At 48.2% G+C, this 18,865-nt stretch overlaps 9 protein-coding genes across 9 annotated transcripts; 4 read left to right on the forward strand and 5 right to left on the reverse strand.

The window, feature by feature from the left end:
• Positions 1–423: 423 nt before the first annotated feature.
• B0J16DRAFT_380767 (uncharacterized protein) lies at positions 424–2,225 on the forward strand (the record flags this gene model as incomplete). Its single annotated transcript, XM_046131102.1, has 4 exons — positions 424–548; positions 596–732; positions 782–1,462; positions 1,513–2,225. 4 exons carry the CDS (start codon positions 424–426, stop codon positions 2,223–2,225), a joined length of 1,656 nt encoding a protein of 551 aa, XP_045986783.1.
• A 38-nt stretch (positions 2,226–2,263) lies between these two features.
• Positions 2,264–3,809, reverse strand: B0J16DRAFT_66732 (major facilitator superfamily domain-containing protein). Its single transcript, XM_046134253.1, has 3 exons — positions 3,329–3,809; positions 2,533–3,280; positions 2,264–2,482 (listed from the first exon to the last, which is right to left on the reverse strand). Exons 1-3 carry the CDS (start codon positions 3,783–3,785, stop codon positions 2,302–2,304), a joined length of 1,386 nt encoding a protein of 461 aa, XP_045986784.1. The 5' UTR covers positions 3,786–3,809; the 3' UTR covers positions 2,264–2,301.
• Positions 3,810–4,602: 793 nt separating this feature from the next.
• Positions 4,603–5,986, forward strand: B0J16DRAFT_66736 (uncharacterized protein). Its single transcript, XM_046134254.1, has 3 exons — positions 4,603–5,232; positions 5,280–5,700; positions 5,752–5,986. The coding sequence occupies exons 1-3, from the start codon at positions 4,819–4,821 to the stop codon at positions 5,952–5,954; spliced, it is 1,038 nt and encodes a 345-aa protein (XP_045986785.1). The 5' UTR covers positions 4,603–4,818; the 3' UTR covers positions 5,955–5,986.
• A 31-nt stretch (positions 5,987–6,017) lies between these two features.
• On the reverse strand, positions 6,018–7,403 carry B0J16DRAFT_261355 (histidine phosphatase superfamily; the record flags this gene model as incomplete). Its single annotated transcript, XM_046123273.1, has 1 exon — positions 6,018–7,403. One exon carries the CDS (start codon positions 7,401–7,403, stop codon positions 6,018–6,020), a length of 1,386 nt encoding a protein of 461 aa, XP_045986786.1.
• Positions 7,404–7,980: 577 nt separating this feature from the next.
• Positions 7,981–8,936, reverse strand: B0J16DRAFT_411532 (necrosis inducing protein-domain-containing protein; the record flags this gene model as incomplete). The annotated part of the gene is made up of 2 exons (XM_046133242.1): positions 7,981–8,473; positions 8,523–8,936. 2 exons carry the CDS (start codon positions 8,934–8,936, stop codon positions 8,039–8,041), a joined length of 849 nt encoding a protein of 282 aa, XP_045986787.1. The 3' UTR covers positions 7,981–8,038.
• Positions 8,937–9,652: 716 nt separating this feature from the next.
• Positions 9,653–10,815, reverse strand: B0J16DRAFT_394906 (pectin lyase fold/virulence factor; the record flags this gene model as incomplete). The annotated part of the gene is made up of 4 exons (XM_046132169.1): positions 9,653–9,792; positions 9,844–9,982; positions 10,034–10,300; positions 10,351–10,815. The coding sequence occupies 4 exons, from the start codon at positions 10,813–10,815 to the stop codon at positions 9,653–9,655; spliced, it is 1,011 nt and encodes a 336-aa protein (XP_045986788.1).
• Positions 10,816–12,605: 1,790 nt separating this feature from the next.
• On the reverse strand, positions 12,606–13,649 carry B0J16DRAFT_411533 (kinase-like domain-containing protein; the record flags this gene model as incomplete). Its single annotated transcript, XM_046133243.1, has 1 exon — positions 12,606–13,649. The coding sequence occupies one exon, from the start codon at positions 13,647–13,649 to the stop codon at positions 12,606–12,608; it is 1,044 nt and encodes a 347-aa protein (XP_045986789.1).
• Positions 13,650–15,203: 1,554 nt separating this feature from the next.
• B0J16DRAFT_316567 (uncharacterized protein) lies at positions 15,204–16,315 on the forward strand (the record flags this gene model as incomplete). Its single annotated transcript, XM_046125315.1, has 2 exons — positions 15,204–15,943; positions 16,000–16,315. The coding sequence occupies 2 exons, from the start codon at positions 15,204–15,206 to the stop codon at positions 16,313–16,315; spliced, it is 1,056 nt and encodes a 351-aa protein (XP_045986790.1).
• Positions 16,316–17,227: 912 nt separating this feature from the next.
• On the forward strand, positions 17,228–18,529 carry B0J16DRAFT_380775 (Alpha/Beta hydrolase protein; the record flags this gene model as incomplete). Its single annotated transcript, XM_046131103.1, has 1 exon — positions 17,228–18,529. One exon carries the CDS (start codon positions 17,228–17,230, stop codon positions 18,527–18,529), a length of 1,302 nt encoding a protein of 433 aa, XP_045986791.1.
• Positions 18,530–18,865: the final 336 nt, after the last annotated feature.

Below are 18,865 nucleotides of genomic sequence, written 5' to 3' on the forward strand. Positions count from 1 at the left end.
AGAATAATATTCCGATCAACAGGGTACAAAATGCTGATGCCTAAGATGACTCGCTGATCCCTTCTGGTATCCTCTGCGAAGCTGACACTTTGTTAGCCAATCACGACAGGGACACATCTGGTTAGTCAAGGCTTGTTTTCCCCCCGGATTTAGTGCCCGCCCGATCAGTAGCGATGAACAAGTGGCTGAGCAGTCAGCTGAGACACACCAACTGATGATTACCACTCGAAAGGAGATGCCTACAGAAGCATTGACCATTGGTGAGAAGTGAGTGACGTTCGGAATGCAGTGAGCTACAAGTCCTATTCCGTCGGGGTTTAAATAAGCCTCAAGGCAGTGTCCAGCCCATAAAACTCCCCACACTACCGGCATGGACTGATTGACTTTACCCCATATTCTAATCTGCCCTGCCAAGACCATGCTATGCCTGCGGTTTCTTCTGTTCTAGAAGTTGTGGTGCCGAGAGCTGTCAATGACACTACTGAAGCTCTGCAGGTAATTTGTGCTTGGCCTGTTTCTGGGCAATATGGTACAGGCACACGAGTTTTGTAAGCCTGCAGCATACTATTCGTGACGAAATACTAATAAATTCCAGGTACTATGTTCTTATCGCTACTTGTCTTGTTGCAAAGAAAAAAGAATGGCTGGTGAATCCTTGCTTGGCTGCTGCCCTTGTGCTGCCCGCTGTTGCGGCGATTCATGGGATTGTCTTGACAGCGATGCATAATCCAGGTAAGATACAATCATCTCCTTCAATGAGGACGAAAGCTAATGGTTGCAGATGCTGTTGATATGGATATCTATGGAGCCTTTCAGCTATGCGCGATAGGTATCTTGGCTGCTCCAGTGACAGTCATGATGTCAAAAACATATTTCAACGATCCTGGCAGAAACACCATCTTCTTATGGACATTTCTCCTCTTAATCGGCCTACTGAGCATGACGATCGAATTCTACCGTATAGAAACCCACGATTGCACAACCGACGCCTCAGGTAACCCCGTCTCTCCCAATGCCTCGGACTTCAACTACACCGAAGGCAACAACTGCGGTCTCATCTGCTCAACCCAAGATGGTCCCCGTTCCTCTATGCGCGGGGGTTCAGCAGACAACATCTACGTCATTCCCGCGCCTCATACTTTGACCTTTGGTGCAGGGACGCTCTTAGCGGCGGCGTGTTGCGTGCATGCTGTTCTATGCCTGGTGAGCATGTGGGATCGCGTGCTCGAGATTAACTGGCGAAGGCGTTTTGGTAGACAACAGGAGGAAGATGAGGAAACTACTGAAGACGGCGGGGCTAACAAAGGTGTGATGAAGAAGGTCAACGATACAATTGGCTTCTATCTTAAGATTTTGGCAGTGCCGGTTTTTGGAGGAGCGGGATTGGCGATTCTGATTGTGGGAGAGATTAATTTCTTTAGTCCCCAGGTCGACTATCAAACGGAACCTATGGCCAATATTGGTAAGCCGATCGATGTTCAGACTGTTCATTCGTTTACTAATATTCTCTAGGACAATGGGCTCCAGTTACAGGTACAGCAATGGCCATGGTAGGCTCACTATACCTCCTCCTCGCCCGTCATGCAGAAGAGGCAGGCGATCCATACAAACCACACCAATGCAACTGTCCTCACTGCCACATCGACAATAGTGCACGACAGAGTCAAGTTTCGCACCATGGCAGCATGTCTTCGCTCAATAGTCGGCATACTGGGCCAACTATCTCAGTAACCGATACACATCCAACAAGTCAACTTTCTCCAAATCTAGACACACCTCCTCCCCGATCCTCACTACAGCGAGACCCATCGATAGACGGGCATCCCTCGATAAATCACCCCGCACGAAACCCCTACAGGCAAAAGGTTGAGAAAGCATTCTTTAAATTCGGAGACATCCTCGGCACGCCTGCTCATGACTTCATTACTGAACCACAAAACCGTGACCCAAGCCATGTTGACCTACCAATGGTACCTGGTGAGCGTTTCCGCAACGAACGTGTTTCCGCAGTTGAGAGAGAACAAGATCAACATCAGGAACACGAAAGCGAAGTCGCATCAATTCGAACCCGATCCGATAGCTTTCGCGCAAACGAATCACCCGTGCCAAACGTGGAGCGTTGCACATCTCTACCAGTCACGATGCCAGCTGCTGCGATGACACGATCGAGATCAGCAACACCATCAAGGCCGAGAGCATCAACGCTCAATCACCAAACATCATAGATAGAAGAGTAATTTGTTGTACAATGTTGAATTATGTAGACTATTATTATTTGGTTAAACAAATACGCATGCGTATTTATGCTTTCGATTCAACCTCCTCCCCCTTTGTCGGAGACTCTGGTCTTGCTGTGATCTTGATCTCGTGGCTGTGTTCCAAGCCGGAGAGAACAATCCAGGTTGGGATGACGCAGAGAAGGGTGATTCCGAAGTTAAGACCGATACTGACGAAGTGGTTGGCGTTGCCTTCAGATTGCATACTATTCGCTGTTAGTTATTTCTCAATAATAAAATATGTGGAGGTACTTACGCCCAAGCAACAGTCTGTCCCAGAGCCTCAAATCCACGGAGAATACCACAGTGATAAGACAAAGATGAAAGATCAGTAGTATACTGTCCAATCAACCAGTACAAGAACTGCTGGAACGCTTGGCCACCGAATTGCCAGAAGAAGATCAGAGCATAAGCCTTTCCGAAACCGCCCTTGAACCAGTCGAAGACAGGTGGTTCAGCAGCATCATAGAATTGCTTCTGAAGGATGGTTGCCCAGATCCAGGTTCCAGTAAGAATGGTGATGATGGACAGAAAGGCGATTCGTGCTCGTGTCTTGATGTAGATGGATTGACGATCCAACAATCCCGCGATGAGGAATGAGCTGATGATTCCGGAGAAGTTTGTAAAGAACGATGAGAACGCTCGTGATCGGACAGTGAAGTATGTTGTCAACCAGGTGCTCATAAAGCCATTGTAGAAATAGCTGATGAAGAAGGCAGGGATGAGGAGAAGCATGCGCTTGGTGACGAGCAGTGATAGCACAGCTTTGAACTCAGCAGCCCATGTGGGTTGCTTCTGCACAACGACAAGTGTTTTATCTTTTCGCTGGACCTTTTCGGCGGGACTGAGAAAAAGGGCGATCGGTAGGCCGAGACACATGATGACGATAAAGACGATGTATGTCGTTGAGCTAACGGAGCCTTGCGAGGAGGATTGCGCGTTGAGGCCGAGGTTGATGGCGCCTCCGACAATGGGACCTGCTGCTTTGGCAGATTGCCAGATAGCTAAAGAGTCAGTGTTTCGATCTCATTGTTAAGTGATTTGGGTCTTACCAAGATAAAAAGCACGATCCTCGGGACTAGGATATCCAATAATGATCGCCGCCTCAGCAGCCCAAAAGAAGCCCGCCGAAATACCACAAAGGGCACTACCAAACAGCAAAAACCATGTCTTAGGCGCAACATTGTTCGTATACAATCCAGCGCCATAAATGGGGTATCCAATTGCTCCCAGCGCAAGTCCATATCTCAGACCGATTCGGTTGTTAATTGCACCGGCTGCTATACAAACTGCTGCGAAGAGACCGTACACAAGCGCATTGGCTGCTGAAACTGCGTATGGTTCTGCGGCACCGCCGGCGCCGAGACCGCCGAGGGCATCCCACATGCCGGGTGCTGTGAAGGAGACACCACATGCGATGGCGATTTGGAAGGGGATTGAGCGGAAGAAGGAGGGTTTGGGTGATGACCCTATTTCTGGGGAGGGTGAGACATCGCGTGAGGACGCCATTTTGGAAGTTGAGGAACGCAAAATTCGAGATCTGGGAGAAACAGTGGCTATTGGGGTGAAGTTGGTATTTATCTACTCTATGGGATTACCCGTGCAGTAATGATATGCTATTGCGTGCGATTGCGTGCTTGACATTTCGTACTCTGACCTATCTAGCACCAAATTAGAGGACCCATAGTAAGATTTGTACCTGCAGGAGGTTCTGCACCCAAGGCATTGGTACCGAAGAGATCGTCATGGCCTGTTTTTGGTGTCGTTAATTGCCAAGACCCTAGACTAGACCCTGCATTTTTCATGAGAAAGAAGCATATATATTATAACTAGATACAGTTCATGATGAGGATAGAAATGTACTTGAATGTATGTAGAGCTTGGATCTGTTTTACACCGAGTACCGCCGAGCCGGTGATATTCACGGGGCATTACATAACAGTAATGTGAATAATTGGAGCTTATGATTTAAAGGGTTACTATAATGGAAGAACGGTTATCCATCCGTGTGTTTGAAGGAGCTGGAGTAATGAGATAAGGTTCATGCAATCTGGAGTAATAAGGTAATAGCAACAGTCAAGGGAGACATTTTCAGAGTCTTGTTGAGAAAGGTGCTCGGTTGACTGCATCATCACTTCTGTCAACACGCTCGCTTTTCCTGTAGCGCAGAAAAATTATTTCCTTATCTTATCGTCTAGCGCGCCACTGCTTACGACGGATCGGCAGCACTAACAGTTTCTTCTTATCTTATCATCTTATCTTATCAGACCTTCTCCGTCGTGAGATCGACCGTCTAGGGTAATTTCCAAGTATTCTGTGCCTCAATTCTAAACCAGGATCTTGCACTGCATGTGAATTCCCCTCAATAGGATATGCAAAGGTGTTCGCACATGGGCCTCGGTATCAGATCTACCCCAGACTGCACCCCTCATTGGGGCCGTAGTTCCGGCTTAGCATGAGGAGCACGAAGCATAAAAGAACATCATCATGAGTGTCGTTGTAAGAACAGCACAGACCTCTCCTAACTTCATGCACCCTCACAATGTCCGTCGACAACACCCAACCAGAAGGTGAAAACCCTATCACCGACTTCACAGTCGAATTCCTTGGCACTCAGCGTTCCTCAAACGCCGCATCCCGTCGGGATCTTGGCTTCACAGGCCAACTCGGCGGGAAATGGTACGCCGTCTACGGCGATGTATTGTGGTGCGACAATGGAGTTACTGATCCGGCAGACGACACTGAAGGGTTCCACGGCATGGTGAGAAATGCAGTGTCTGCTCTCACTGATGATCCGTTGGTTGTGGAGGATCTGCATCTTAATGATGATGGAAATCAGCTGCAGTTCATGCCATTTAATGAGGAGTGGGGTGAGACCAATATGTTCGGCTTTGGAGGTACGGGTATCGTGGAGGTTGATCCGGAGAGTGCGACTGGTGCGCTTTATTACCTCGTGGTGAGTATAGTTACGATGGACCTTGGTGTTTTTACTAACATGGGGAGAATGACAACGAGCACTACAAAGGCGCAGGAGTCGCAAAAGTCGAACTAATCGACGACGTCCCAACCATAACAGACCGCTACGGCGAAAACGGTATATGGTGGAACGGCGATGAACTTCCTAAATATGGCGACGTAGCAACATATCGCGACGTCAACAGCGAGTACATCTACATCTTGGGCAACCCACCAAACCACTTCACAGACTTCCCCGACAAACTGTACATCTACATGGCCCGCGTCCCTGCTTGTGACGCGTTCGACCTAGACAAGTATGAGTATTGGTGGGGAAGGGAACGGGGCTGGAAGAGTGAGCCACTTACAGAGTTTAACTGTGAGACTGCTGTTATGTGGGGTGCTGGGCAGGGGCAGATTGTTTACAACAAGCACTTCGAGACGTACTTTTACGTTGGTCTTGATCTTGGTAAGTTATATAATTCTTTTCTTGTATGATGGGAGTGACTGACAGATGTAGGCGGAACCGTATTTTTGAAGGCTGCTCCGAGTCCTGAAGGGCCTTGGACGGAGGGTAAGGAGATTTACAAGGATGAGCCTATTGATGGTGGGTTGGTCTATGCTGGACTTGCTTATCCTCACTTGGATGAGTCAGGTGAAACTCTTACGATTGGTTTCACAAACAATAACTGGATTCGTATCATCAAGGTTTCATTCACCTAGACGCCCCACATTCGGGGTTAACTATTATTTATACAATTTACTATGCAACTTCAAATTACCACATTACAACTCATCATTCTTCTCATTCTCACAAACTCCATCAAAATCGCCGTACTTGTCCATTCCCGCGCTGACTATCTTCTTGAACTCCTTGAACGGACAACTAGCACCCGGTCCACTCTGGCAAAGCGGTAGAGGGCGAGGCGCAGTGTTGGCAATGAACCTGATGAACTCTTCACCCTTATCCTTAGTGTCAGGTCGTCCGCAAGTCATCTTCTCCATACCCACGTGGCCGAGGAAGGGAATCAGATCGGACATCTTCCAGGCGCGAACGTGGTTGACGTGGGTAGTAGGGAATTCGTCGTAGCCTTCGTGCGATGAGGAGTTGAAGATGCCTAGGGCTGTGGCGACGAAGGGGGGCACTTCGCGGTGGGTGAAGTAAAAGAATAAACGTTGCTCCTTGGGCCAGCCTGATGACTGTTCATCCTTGATATCAGAATTCTCGTCGATATTGTCGAACAGCTTGGACTGGGAGTGCAACCACGGGAAGCCGAGATAGTTGGACAGAGGGTTGAAGGGACCGACCATGTGAGCGTACTTCATATCCCAAGCGTACTCATAGGACAGCCACTCCGCATCAGAGAATAATCCACAAATTGGCGACTTCTTTCCTCGAATGGCCGACTCGTAACCGCAAATGGACTGAAGAGCAAAAACATCCTTGGGAGCAAGCTCATAATCCTCAGGCGTATAAGGGCGCAGGCGCTTCGAGACAGCAGAAGCATAGTTCTTGACAAACTCATTCTGTTGATCTGTACCGGGCGATTTGGAGAACTTGGAACAGGCCTTGTGAGGAAGAAGAGCCCTTGTACCGTTGTTCAACTCCTTCTTATCGAACCTCGTAATGTCAATATTTTCGGTCTCCGGAAAGGCCTGCAGAAACGCCTTTGCAGTATCGTACGTGCGCGACTTTGTATCCGCGATAACGCGTTTTACAGAAGAAGCAAGGTGTTTGTATCGCTTTACGAGATGATTGCCGACCTTCTTGGCATCCACCTTTCCAGATGGTGTTACATCTTCGAGATGATCCTCTTCAATTGGGGAGTACCATTTATTTAAGAACTCCAGAGGTCCAGAGAAGTCACCACGGTGCTTCTCGAGTTTATAGAGGAAGGGTTGGATGTAATCTTCGTATTCTGCGTCGTTGGCGTAGATCGCGGCATGGCGGATGAGGTAGGACGCTGCTGTCACGGTGCAGCCTTCTGGGGCGGCATGCGAAAGGCCAAAGCCTACGGCGTCGAAGTATGGGGAGATACCGGGGAGGTGCAGAAGAGGATCGAATTGGTAGCCTTGGGTGTGATCGAAGGTGTTGATGGGTTGTTGGATTACCGAAGAGAGAGCGATTGAAGGAAGAGCTGCGGCCGCGATGGCGCGCAGAGGAGAAGGCATTGTGGATGAGGCGCGAGAGTTGGAGCAACAGAAGAAAGAGATAGAAAAGTCACAGATTTGTTTGTTCCTGAATAACTGGGGTAGACGAAGTGACATGTGGGATCGACCGATTGAATCGATGACGTACAGAGACGTGGAGAAAAGAATCAAGGCAACGCGGGTGAGGCCACTAAGATAAGCCTAGTCTGTCACTGACGGACGTCATTTTAGGCCGTGTTTATTTCCATGACGATGTTCTCAATTGACCAATCACTGAAACAATGTCTCATACATTTTCTCGTCAATTATTTGATGTCAAATGTCTCAGGTAATTGATGAACCAGTCAGCCAGGCGATGGAACCCCAGCTCCACAATGGTTCATGCCAAGTTTACGTCTTATCCCTGCCGCATCTTGACAGCGTAACATCACAAATCTTTGGGTCTGGTATGGGATTGGGGTTTCTTGAGTTAAATGCTTCGGGACTTCACCATATGAGTTTTGTTTGGGACGGATGTAAGAGATGGGAGTTTTATTGACAGGTATTTAATCTTCTTTTACTCCATCTCCTGATGTCATGATCTGATGTCAAAGCATGCCTTGAATATCAAGATGTCAGATGCTGACACACTCTCTGTTGATCTCACATCCACATCATTAATCATGCTTTGGCTTCACGACGACCACATCTTCATCGTCGTCGTCCTCGTTCCTCACCTGGAAAGGATCAAACCCAGGAACAGACTTGAAACTGCCAGCCGCCTTCTTGAGCGCGTGTCCAAATGCCTCATCACGGATATGCGGCTTCTCCCACTTATCATGGAACTGAAGGTACCTTGCCATGACATCCTCATCAGGCCAATGATCATATCCGATCAACGGACTGCGGAACCATTTTTCAGTCTCATTCTCCGGTTCTTCGATGTCGTGACTCGTGGACTTTTTCTCGACGAAGCGCTTCTCCTTGGCGAAGCGGATTTCGTGCAAGTCGTTGTGGACTTTGTGGTAGACGACCAGGGGATGGCCGTTCAACATGGGGATTTTGCACTTTCTCTTGCTCCCGAGGCAGTTTATCCGCCACTTGTACTCCTTCTATAGGGCACTGTTAGTAGATTCAAACGATAATGGAAGGTGTACCTACGTTGTTCTTTTCCTTGGCAACCATACGAACAATCCTGTCGCCCTTGGTGAACACGACAACATTCTCGAAGTCATGTCGATGCCCGCTGACCGGCGCGCTTTGATCCTTCTCAAAGTAATACTCGTACATGATAGCACAGTACCCGTGGTTACAGCGCTTGCGAGAGTAGGCGTTGCTGAACTGGAGCCGACCACGGCGGCAGTCATGCGTGACCGAGAAATCGTTGGCGAGACCGGGGTTCATCTTGCCGTCTCGGCCGATGGCGGCCGTGGCGTAGCAGGCGTCGCCGTCAAAGTCCATGAGAGGTTGGAAGCGGAGTTCTTTCTTGCTGGCTGATTCGGGAAGGGGGTCAACAAGGTCGCCGTAGGCTGGGGTGGCCAAGAGGGCTGCCAACGCAAGGAAGGGTAGCTTCATGATGGTTTGAGATTGTTATTCTGGTTTTGGTGGGGATGGGGACGGAAATGGGAAGTTAGTGCAGGCTTCCAGAATTGGTTTGTGCGCAAGGCGGGATTAAATAGAAAACTTTTTCTAGGTTTTTGTCTTGAATCCTGGATGCCTCAGTCGAGACCACCTATTTAGCTTTGTGGAAGGTCATTTCGACCTGTTAACTTTCGCTTAGACGTGAAGGCCAACTTTGCCCACAACCTTCCCGGGTCAACGTGATACCACACGGTCTTCAGACTCTCAACTTGGGTTAGGAAAAAAGGTCGGGTTTGACCCTTCTTGTAAAGATTTAAAGTTGGGCCGAGCTGGTGTTTGGTTGGATCTCAATGAATCTGCAATGCTGATGTCGAGATGCTGGTGATTGCATGTCTCGTCCAGCATAACATTTACTCGGCAAATGTACAGTTTCTTTCAGGCATTATGAGTCCAATGATTGCATCTCTCATAACATAATACGCTTTGCACTGCCCCAGCTCATTTTCGGCCACGTATATAATGCGACGTTTTAGAAGCACGAATCTTATCAAGGCGACCATGAACAGAACATTCTAGAAATAAACTTTATTATCACCAGCTCTCGGGGCAAGTCTCGTGATATCGCCGGATTGTCAAGAACACAGATTCATGATAAAGAATTATACCCGTCAAGATTCAACGTGCTAGGGCTATGTACTCCTACTTTCCCTTTACCAGACTCTTCCAATACCAGCACCAAGCTTGACCACAGCAGGGACAAGCTTAAGAGGAGTCAACTTGAACTTGTAATCAGCCTTGTAAAAGTCGCCCTTCTGAGTAATGTTAACTCCAGCGTTGCCCCAGTCGTTCTCTGTTCAATGATTAGTTTCACCCTTTAAGAACTTAAAGCGGGGATACGTACTCGCTCCAAGGTTAGCAAAGCCATCGAGTTCCTCGTCACCGCAAACGCAAGTGTTGGGCGAGTCCATGGGGATAACCAGACCGTAAGTGCTGAGAGCCTCGCTGGTGTTGCCACGGAAGACGTTGCCTTCGACAAGGACCTATCGCTGTTAGTTCTCTGTCATAGAGACTTTTAGTGGAGTGGAGCTTACCTGGTTGTCGGATCGGCTGTGGATGGCTTGGTACAGGAAATCCTCGTAGAGGTTGTTGTACACGTGCTGATGACCAAATCGTCCAGCGGGTCCACGAGTACCCATGTGTCGCCAGTAGTTGTGATGGTATGTAACGTGAAGATGGCCAAAGTCGAGGTCGCGGAAAGTAGCGTCATTACCTACGAGCGAAGACTTCCAGTGGTCGTGGAAGTAGTTCCATGAGACGGTGATGAAGTCCGAGGCGCGGATGATGTCAACTTGTCCGTCCTGTGGCAGTTAGCTACTATCAACTTCTCAGGTATCAAGTCTGAACTCACGTATTTATCAGGGCCACCGTCAATGTCGGAAGAGAACTCGTTGTGGTCAACCCAAACACGCGTACTGTTTCGAATAGTAATGCAATCATTATCCAAGATCTCGGTGATCTTTAGATTCTGAATGATAACATTATCACCATTATACACATTCAATCCCTTGCCGGTGATATGAGCGGACAGCCCAACGCCGATGAGGGAGGTGTTGGATCCAACGGCAAGACGAGCGGGAAGAACGACTTTGCCCTTGAGCTTGACGATCTTGGGTGCATTGCCCTTTACAGCCTCGACGAGTTCCTCGGCTGTTGTAACGGTGACGGTCTTGCCACCCTTGCCACCTGTGGTTACACCGATGGGGTTATCTTTGGCATAACCCTCAACGCCCCATGTTGCAATCTTGAGATAGTCTGAAGGGAAGGCGACGGTGAGAGTTGCGAAGACGCAGCAGAGAGCTGAGGAGAGCTTCATCTTGACTGTGGAAGGAAGGATGAGAAGCAGAGGTGCCAATGGCTCAGAAAATGGTCTCTACTCATGGTATATATATCCTGAATATCTGCGCTGTTTTTTCCTCTTTTCATGTAAGTCCCTGTCGGTGATGAACGACGCTGTAGCTTAATTTGTGGTTAACGCGGGGAATCCCTGCTCCGGACCACCAAATAGCACCAATAGCAGTGTTTCCGCCCTTGGGGGAATTAAGCGGTCATGAGACTGGAAGATTGTGATTGATGGAAAGAGATGTTCCGGTAATTACGGTTAAAGATGGAGGTTGGCTAAGAGTAGGGTCCTTCCACAATGGTATGTTTTCTGGGGTTAGAATGGGGCATTGAAGAGTTGAATGAATTGCCATTTTTGGTGTTTTCTTCCTCGGCTGGATGGCTGAAGTGATGTGGTTGGGGTTAATGTTACATACAGTAAGGCCAATCAATTGAATCTGACATCTTTATTCTGGACACAGAAAGACAGGTCAAATTGCGGCACTTTACTTGGATCTGATAACTTGCTTAAGCTCCAATCATCCGGTCTCTGTGAATCACGATCTCTGGAGAGCCATGGGAGACGAAGACCCCGGAGACCCAAGTCTTGGTACCTGATGCTTGTATCTTTGGGGGTTGGGGTAAAGTGGGGGCAGTGACATTCATCTTGCGTGCCAAGTACGGACCAAGAACGCTCACCTTTTGGGTCTCGATCCTCAGTTGCAGTTCAGCCGTTAACTCTGAATGCAAATCAGTTCTCTGCAGTGGGTTATGATGTGTTGTCACTGTGATGTGACGCAAGTGCCAAAGAGCCAGCGAAACCTTTTAATGAGCTTTCAACTGCTATAGTCTAATACTAGCCTCGAGATGTCGTGAATGGCATAACAGCTGTTTAATCTGGTGAAATTAGGTGTTCATAATTGAGACAAGTGAAGATACCCTACAGTGAAATCTTATCTTATCGTTCGCTATTATCGGTCTTATCAGCTCATATCGCATCTTATCAAACGCTATCTTATCTTATCCTCGGCTGCTGTAAATTCCAGCTTTTCATACTTCTAGAGTAACTTTTAAAACATCTTACTATAGATAACAAAAAGTACGATCAATGAGGTGTTCGCGGGCTGGGACACGGAAGTGCATCATGAAATAGCATCCCTTTAGCTTGGGGATATTTGTTTTCAGAAATAAAGCCTTGTCAATCTACCTTATTGAGCGATCTCAATACTCACCAACAGACAGCTCGTATTAATTATCACTGAATCAATATGAGGCCAGTACGCGTAAGCTAAGAGTTTTAGCATTGTATCAATGTGAATTAAGTGAAATACGACATTTGCCGGCCCGATGTTGTTGGTATTTGCCGGCCGAGAGATTATTTTCCGGCACGGCTCGGCCACCGAGTCAGTTTCGGTATCATCACTAAAACAAATTACGGTTTATTAGTCGTTAATGCTGTGAATCAGGGTCTTCAATGCCGTCGCTTCATGCGGTTGGTGCTGATCTTTATGATCATAGCTAGCGCTCGGACATCAACCCACAGATTTAGCCTCATGTTTACAAATACTAGCCCAGGCTGTAGGGCATAGTGTTCAAAGGTCAGTGCATACGAGAATAAACTTAATTGCTAGATCTCGCCAAGAAGTGTTTATAGCCAATTGAGGCAACGAGACAAGCATGGAGTTTGTAGATCTTATTATAGAAGTGTCGCTACTAGAAACTATTACCTAAATCTTTCCTTCCAACTCAGCATCATTGTAGACTATTATTACTAAGATTAAACATTTACTCTGCCTCCAACAATTCGACCGGGTTATGGTCTTCCATGGCGGGAACCATGCGGGACACGATGGCCCACACTCTTTCCTTTGTCTGCATGGAGTAGGGGCAGAGATTCCAGGAGTAGCCTGCCATCAGAGACTTGCGGTACTCTGCCATGACCTCGGGATCGTCCCTTGAGAGTTTTGGTCCGCCGAATTCGTGCAGCTTAGCGAGATAGTGGTCTAGAACCTCCATCTCGTGCGCCCGACGGTCCTCGACTGTTAGGGCAGTCATGGTGAAGTAGGCGACGTCAGTGAAGCATGAACCGATGTGGATAACCTGCCAGTCGACAAGCATGGGTGTATCTTGTTCTTCGGACCAGGCCATGTTACCGATATGGGCGTCGCCGTGAAGAATGCACTGGAACTTGGGGTTTCGGGTAGCGAACCATTTAGTGATGGCAGCAGTCATGCGCTTCTGATCCTTCATGTATTCAGGAACAGGCGGGCGGTCTTCTCCGAGGACAATAGCATCCCACATGCTACAAAGACCCAGTACTGATACCTCATAATGACTGTCCAACCAAGGAACGCTGGAGGCTTCAACTCCCCATGTTGCAGCATGCAGAGCAGCAAAATGCTCCACAGTCTTCTTGACGCGATCGACAGACCAGGTATCGACAGGGTCAGCAAAGGCAAAGTTTGCAGCAGCAAGGTCTTCCATAATAAGGATGGCGTTGTTGTCACTTTTCTCGGCCCACAATTTGCGAGGTACATTGAGATGGGGCACCTGAGGGGCCAACTTGTTGTAGAAGTCAACCTCACGATTGTACAGAGAGAGGATGAAGGGGAATTGGGCCAGCATCGCAGGGTTGAAGCCACCCTTGATGCAGATGCGAACTGGCTTGGCCTCGTCTCCTTCAGGCGTGGCTGTCAGGAGGACCAGCGTGGCTGTTCCACCGATGGTGTCGTTTAGCTGGAGCGTGGCATTCTTAACGCCGATCTTGGGGGAGAGCCAATCGGCGGTAATGTCCTGGGTAGAACTGGGGAAGATTTGAGTAGTGGCCATTATGTTATGCGTGGTAGTGATGTGATTGTGATTTGAGACAAGCACCAGACGATCCAATAAAAAGCTGGACGATGAGGAAAAAAGAAAGTTAAGGTGGAAGAAAAAATACGAGGCGACGGGGGAAAGGGGAAAGGGGGTACTTGTTATACAGTCTGTAACATTTACATAACCAACAGCAGATAAATCCCGTCCCGTCCGAACGGTTCTCTATTTCCTATCACGGCCAACAGTCTCACCTGGAGCATCAGCAAATTATGGCCTGAACAAGAGGAAGCCGGGGGCAGTGGGATATGTGGGCTGAGTATCTCGGTTATGCACGTGCCTGACGAAAGAATCCTGTCTTTGTGACAATCCTCTCCACATTCAGTGCATCGCACCGTTGGGGTCTAAGCTTACTGTACGCGGAGGAAAGTTCCGGGCCAGGGATCTTCCCGCGTCTGATTTGCCCTCGGACCATATTCGCAAATAATATCGGGCGAAGGTCATGTTTCAATTGTGAGTTTCTTCAGGAAATGTGACGGCAGCAGGGTGGTGTTACGAGTGCTTGAAGAAAAAGCAAAGTGAGGTTCTCGAGCACCAGTTTAACGAATGACATTACGTTGACATGTCAGTTTTATGCTGGAACGGCTGAGGATTTATGCAATAAAAAACGCCTCTAATTTCTACAGGCAAACATTGCGAGTTTGCCGAGTCATCCGTGCATTGTCAGCGCTGATGATCAATCTATCGTTCGCCTTGTGGGACGTCTCGGCGAACTCTCACGCGATGACAGCCGCGTCAAGCGATGTTGTACATGCAGAAACATTGAGATCCATCCCAGGAATGAACCGCGTTGTACTCCCAATGCAGTATTTCGCAACCAACACCATACCGGTAGATAGGCGCGTACGGCAGTCTTGGTGATACAAAAACAAGGATTCAGCCCCAGATAATTACGGGGAATCCATGATGCTACAGTACCAACAGACCTCGGTCCAACAGGGTTTTCAGTGCATTTATATCATATCTGAGATATTGAGGAATTTGACAAACTTGTGCCCTAGACGCTATTGCTTTTGCAAAACTTGCTGATCATCACTAGCGTAAATGACATATGAGCAGCGGAGTCGTCTCAACGGAAACCATTTGCTAGCGGATGGAGAGAACAAGGCATTCTATCCAATAGCTGTCTCAATGGAACTCTTCCCGCGCCACTACTTCTCTCGGCTCAGACCCACGCGGAGACATTACCCCCCCTGTTACCCGCTCAGCCGTTGCGGCACACAGTTGCAATCCAACAGGGGACAGGAGCAATCCAACAGGGGACAGGAACAATCATGCAGGGGACAAGGAAGATATTAAAAAATCTTCAGGGCGAAAGTGTCGCTCTTTTCCAAGTTGAATGTCTTTGTTTTTTGTATGGCGATATGGAGACTAAATAAGACTCGACTATCCCGCCCGGACGCTAGTTTAGCTGCCGTCTTTAGCTCTCGTTGAACACCCTCCTTCAATTGTAAGTGTAAAGTTTATCAACACTTGAAGACTTTCTAAGTTCTAACAATTCATCAACAGACAATGGCTGTTCGTGATAGTCTCGGCCCTGTGATGGCCGCATTCATTGGCATCGACGGCTTCGTCGTCCTCGCCCGTCTCGCTGTCCGAACGAAACTCACAACCCTCGGATACGACGACTATGTCATCGCAGTAGCAATGGTAGCATTTACTCTCATGTGCGCCTTCACATTCGTTTCTCTCAATTTTGGCTTTGGTGTTACAGACCCAGAGGTCATCGCTGGCATGGCCAACTACAATCTCATGGAGTCGCAACGATACTTTACCGTCGCGCAAATAACATACGTCGCTGGCTTTCCCATCGTGCGTATTAGTGTTGCGCTGGTTCTGTACCGTCTTGTGCAAGGCTGGCCTCGCACTCAGAAGCTTCTTCTGGGGACCATGGTCTTCATTTTTATTTATGCACTAGGATGCCTTTTGGTTGATGTCTTCCAGTGTATTCCTCTAAAAGCTGTTTGGGGCGATGGCACTGGCAAGTGTCTTTCCTCCAAGCAGCTAGCGGGTTTGGGTTTCGCTGTGGCTTCCTTGGATATTGCATCGGCGCTGTTCTATGCTGTCCTGCCTGTGTTCTTCCTCAAGGGACTGCAGATGGGCAGAAGGACCAAGGTTGCGATCATTATACTGCTTGGACTTGGTGCTTCGACGGTTATTATTAGTATCATCCGCATGAAGAGTCTTGTTCAGATCGTGAACGCCAAGAGTATTCCCGAGGCATTGGACTACCAGCTTGAGTCATTCATTTAGTAAGTCTACATCGCAACTGACTCAAGTCACCTTTACTAACATATATCCCTTTTAGCTCTGTTCTCGAATTTGGACTTTCCATCTTAACAGCCTCCCTGGTTGCTTTCCGTCCTCTCATTAAGTTCCTGCCCTTCGGCAGTTTCAATCGCAGCTCCGGTCCCAAGGCTCACTCCGGCGGCGACAGCAGCGGCCCTGGTATCAGCGGCAGAAACGACTTCGAAATGGGTCGCCGCAAATACGTCAACATGCCTGAACCAGCCCGCATTGATTCAGACGACGGCGATAGCCAGCGCGAAATCCTACATGATACAGACCATCCCAGCGACTGGAAACACTCTGGCGCTGTTACATCTACCACCACGCTTAAATAACTTTCCTTATGTAAATAATATTCTTCTACTAGACTCATCGATACACAAAAGTTGAGAATTAGAAATAGAAACAATTTATGAACCGAGGATATTTTTGTTTCTTCATTTCGCGTGATAGCCCCGGCCTTTATACGGGAACTGCCGAGATTTGGTGCCCTGGACTGGTAGCTGATTATTAGCGAGAAGATCGCCGTTGAAACTAACAGATGTTAGTCAAGCGAAGGTCACACTGTCTGTTATACGGGTTTACGAGATTATGGACTTTTTGTGCATTACTCATGTCATACACCCCAAATAGCCAGTTTGCAGAAATGTCATGACTCAAGTGCCCAACATTTTAACTTTCATTACATTAAGAGAACCGCACATGACGCAACCTGAGCATTGCGTTGGAATGATTACGGAGATTTTCATTGCATCCTCGTGATTATGCTCACTGCCACGAAGTCTGACGATGATGGCTTAGGTACAATTGAAGCAGCGGCGGACTGGTAGCAAGTCAAGAAATAGCTTTGCGACACCTGCATGAGGAACGGAATTCTCGGAAAGAATAATGACAGGAATCTTGGGCGCTTTAAGCTTATCTCATATTCAAAGTGGGCCCAGAATGGCCCTATCAAGTCGGACAATTCACGACAGTAATCGGGCTGAGTCTGACAATCACTTCTCTTCTGGGCTAGGCTTTGCGAGACCGACAGCCACAGGATTTTCACGATCGTATCGTCGTCATCTGAATGCGTATTCGCCCGGAATAATCGTAAAGTCATGTACAGCAGACAGTTGGAAAAATTTGAAGGCCGTTGTAGAATGTAGGAACCAGGTAGGCTGGAAAAGTATAAAGAGGAAGGCTCCTTCGTACGGTTAGATGATCAGAGCATCAACAATAGCTTTTCCATCTCACGCATTTACATCATGAAATCCTTAATCTTCACTGTTTTCGCAGCACTGGCGTTTTCTCACCTGGGAACTGCAGAGAAAGACAAACCAAAAAGTCCCATTCTCAACCTTAACAAGGATTCCAACTTCAACTTCGACATCCTCACCGGTCTTGCCCAAGCCCACAACGACGGCGCAGACATCAACCCCATTCTGTCTGTCGCAAAAGACATCATTCCTGGTGACTTTGCAAGCTACACCAAGGAATGGTTCAAGCTCGCAAACTACACCAAGGCTCAAGCTCTCGATCCTGAGAACGCTCATGACCCTGTCAATGTCAGGGCTACGTGGTTCTCAGTTGCCAATTACTTCCGAAGAGCTGATGTCTATAATCGGGCTGATTGGGACGACCCGAGAATTAATGAGTACTGGGACGAGCAGAGGGCTGCGTTTGATAAAGCCATCTCTGCTTTGCCTGTTCCTGCAGAGAGGGTTGAGATACCAAGTGGCGATTTTAATGTTTCGGGAATTTGGTACTCCCAGCCTCATGCTGGCAATTATACCAAGAAGTCACCGACACTCATTCTTACTCAAGGCTTTGATGCTGCCCAAGAGGATCTATACTCCACTATCGTCGTTCCGGCTTTGCACCGTGGTTATAACGTCTTCTCCTTTGAAGGCCCAGGTCAACCAACTCCTCGCAGAGAACAGGGCGTAGGCTTCATCCCAGACTGGGAGCGAACTGTGACACCAGTCGTCGACTATCTTCTCACAAAGAAAGCCCCATTCGTGGATACCGATAAGCTCATTCTATACGGCCATTCCTTCGGTGGCTATCTAGCAGCCCGCGCAGCAGCTTTTGAACCCCGTCTCAAAGCCCTGATGCTCAACGGCGGCGTTCTAGACGGCTACGACGCATACACGGCCTTCCTCCCACCAAAACTTCTCTCGCTCCTCAAGTCTGGTCAAAAGGAAGCCTTCGACAAAGCAATGGACGACGTACTCGCCGATCCCAAAGGCAGCACGGATCTCAAGTGGGGTATGCTCCAAGCCAAATGGGCTTTCAAAACCACCTCCATCTACGAGTTCTTCCAAATGACGAAGGAGTACACTCTGAAGGGTGGCCTGCTGGATCGTATCCAGATGCCAGTTTGGCTCGCGGATGGGGAGTTTGAGACGCTCATGGAGGGACAGTCGAAGCGTGTCAAGGATTTGTTGGGAGATAGGGCTGAGCTGCATTTTTTCAATGGGACGGCTGGATTTCATTGTCAGACTGGAGCGCCGCAGGAGATGGCGAGGGCTATGTTTGCTTGGTTGAATAAGACACTTGGCGCTTAAGGGTTATTCAGTCGTGACCGAAGGGTTGGATGAAGGACAAGTAATGTCTGATTGCATATATGCAGTTTGCATTGGCGCTGCATTTCGGCGATGGAATCGGAGGTCCTTGGCGATTTAGTGTCTTAGAATCCATATTGTTGGTGATAAAAAATCAACTAATGGGCTTGTTTGCTCTGTTGGTGGCTTTCACAAATCTTGGCAGTGCGGTGTTGGTGATGACGGAAACATGGCTCTCAATTTAGAACACGCTCTTTATATAGTTAGTTTACTTTTCTATTACAAGAAGGAATGGATTGTTGCGACAGCATTGGCATACAAAATAGTAGTTCTACTTGG

The sequence above is a fragment of the Fusarium flagelliforme genome (assembly GCF_020744385.1).
Source record: "Fusarium flagelliforme strain FIESC 12 MPI-CAGE-AA-0113 chromosome Unknown B0J16scaffold_2, whole genome shotgun sequence".
Taxonomy (NCBI): domain Eukaryota; kingdom Fungi; phylum Ascomycota; class Sordariomycetes; order Hypocreales; family Nectriaceae; genus Fusarium; species Fusarium flagelliforme.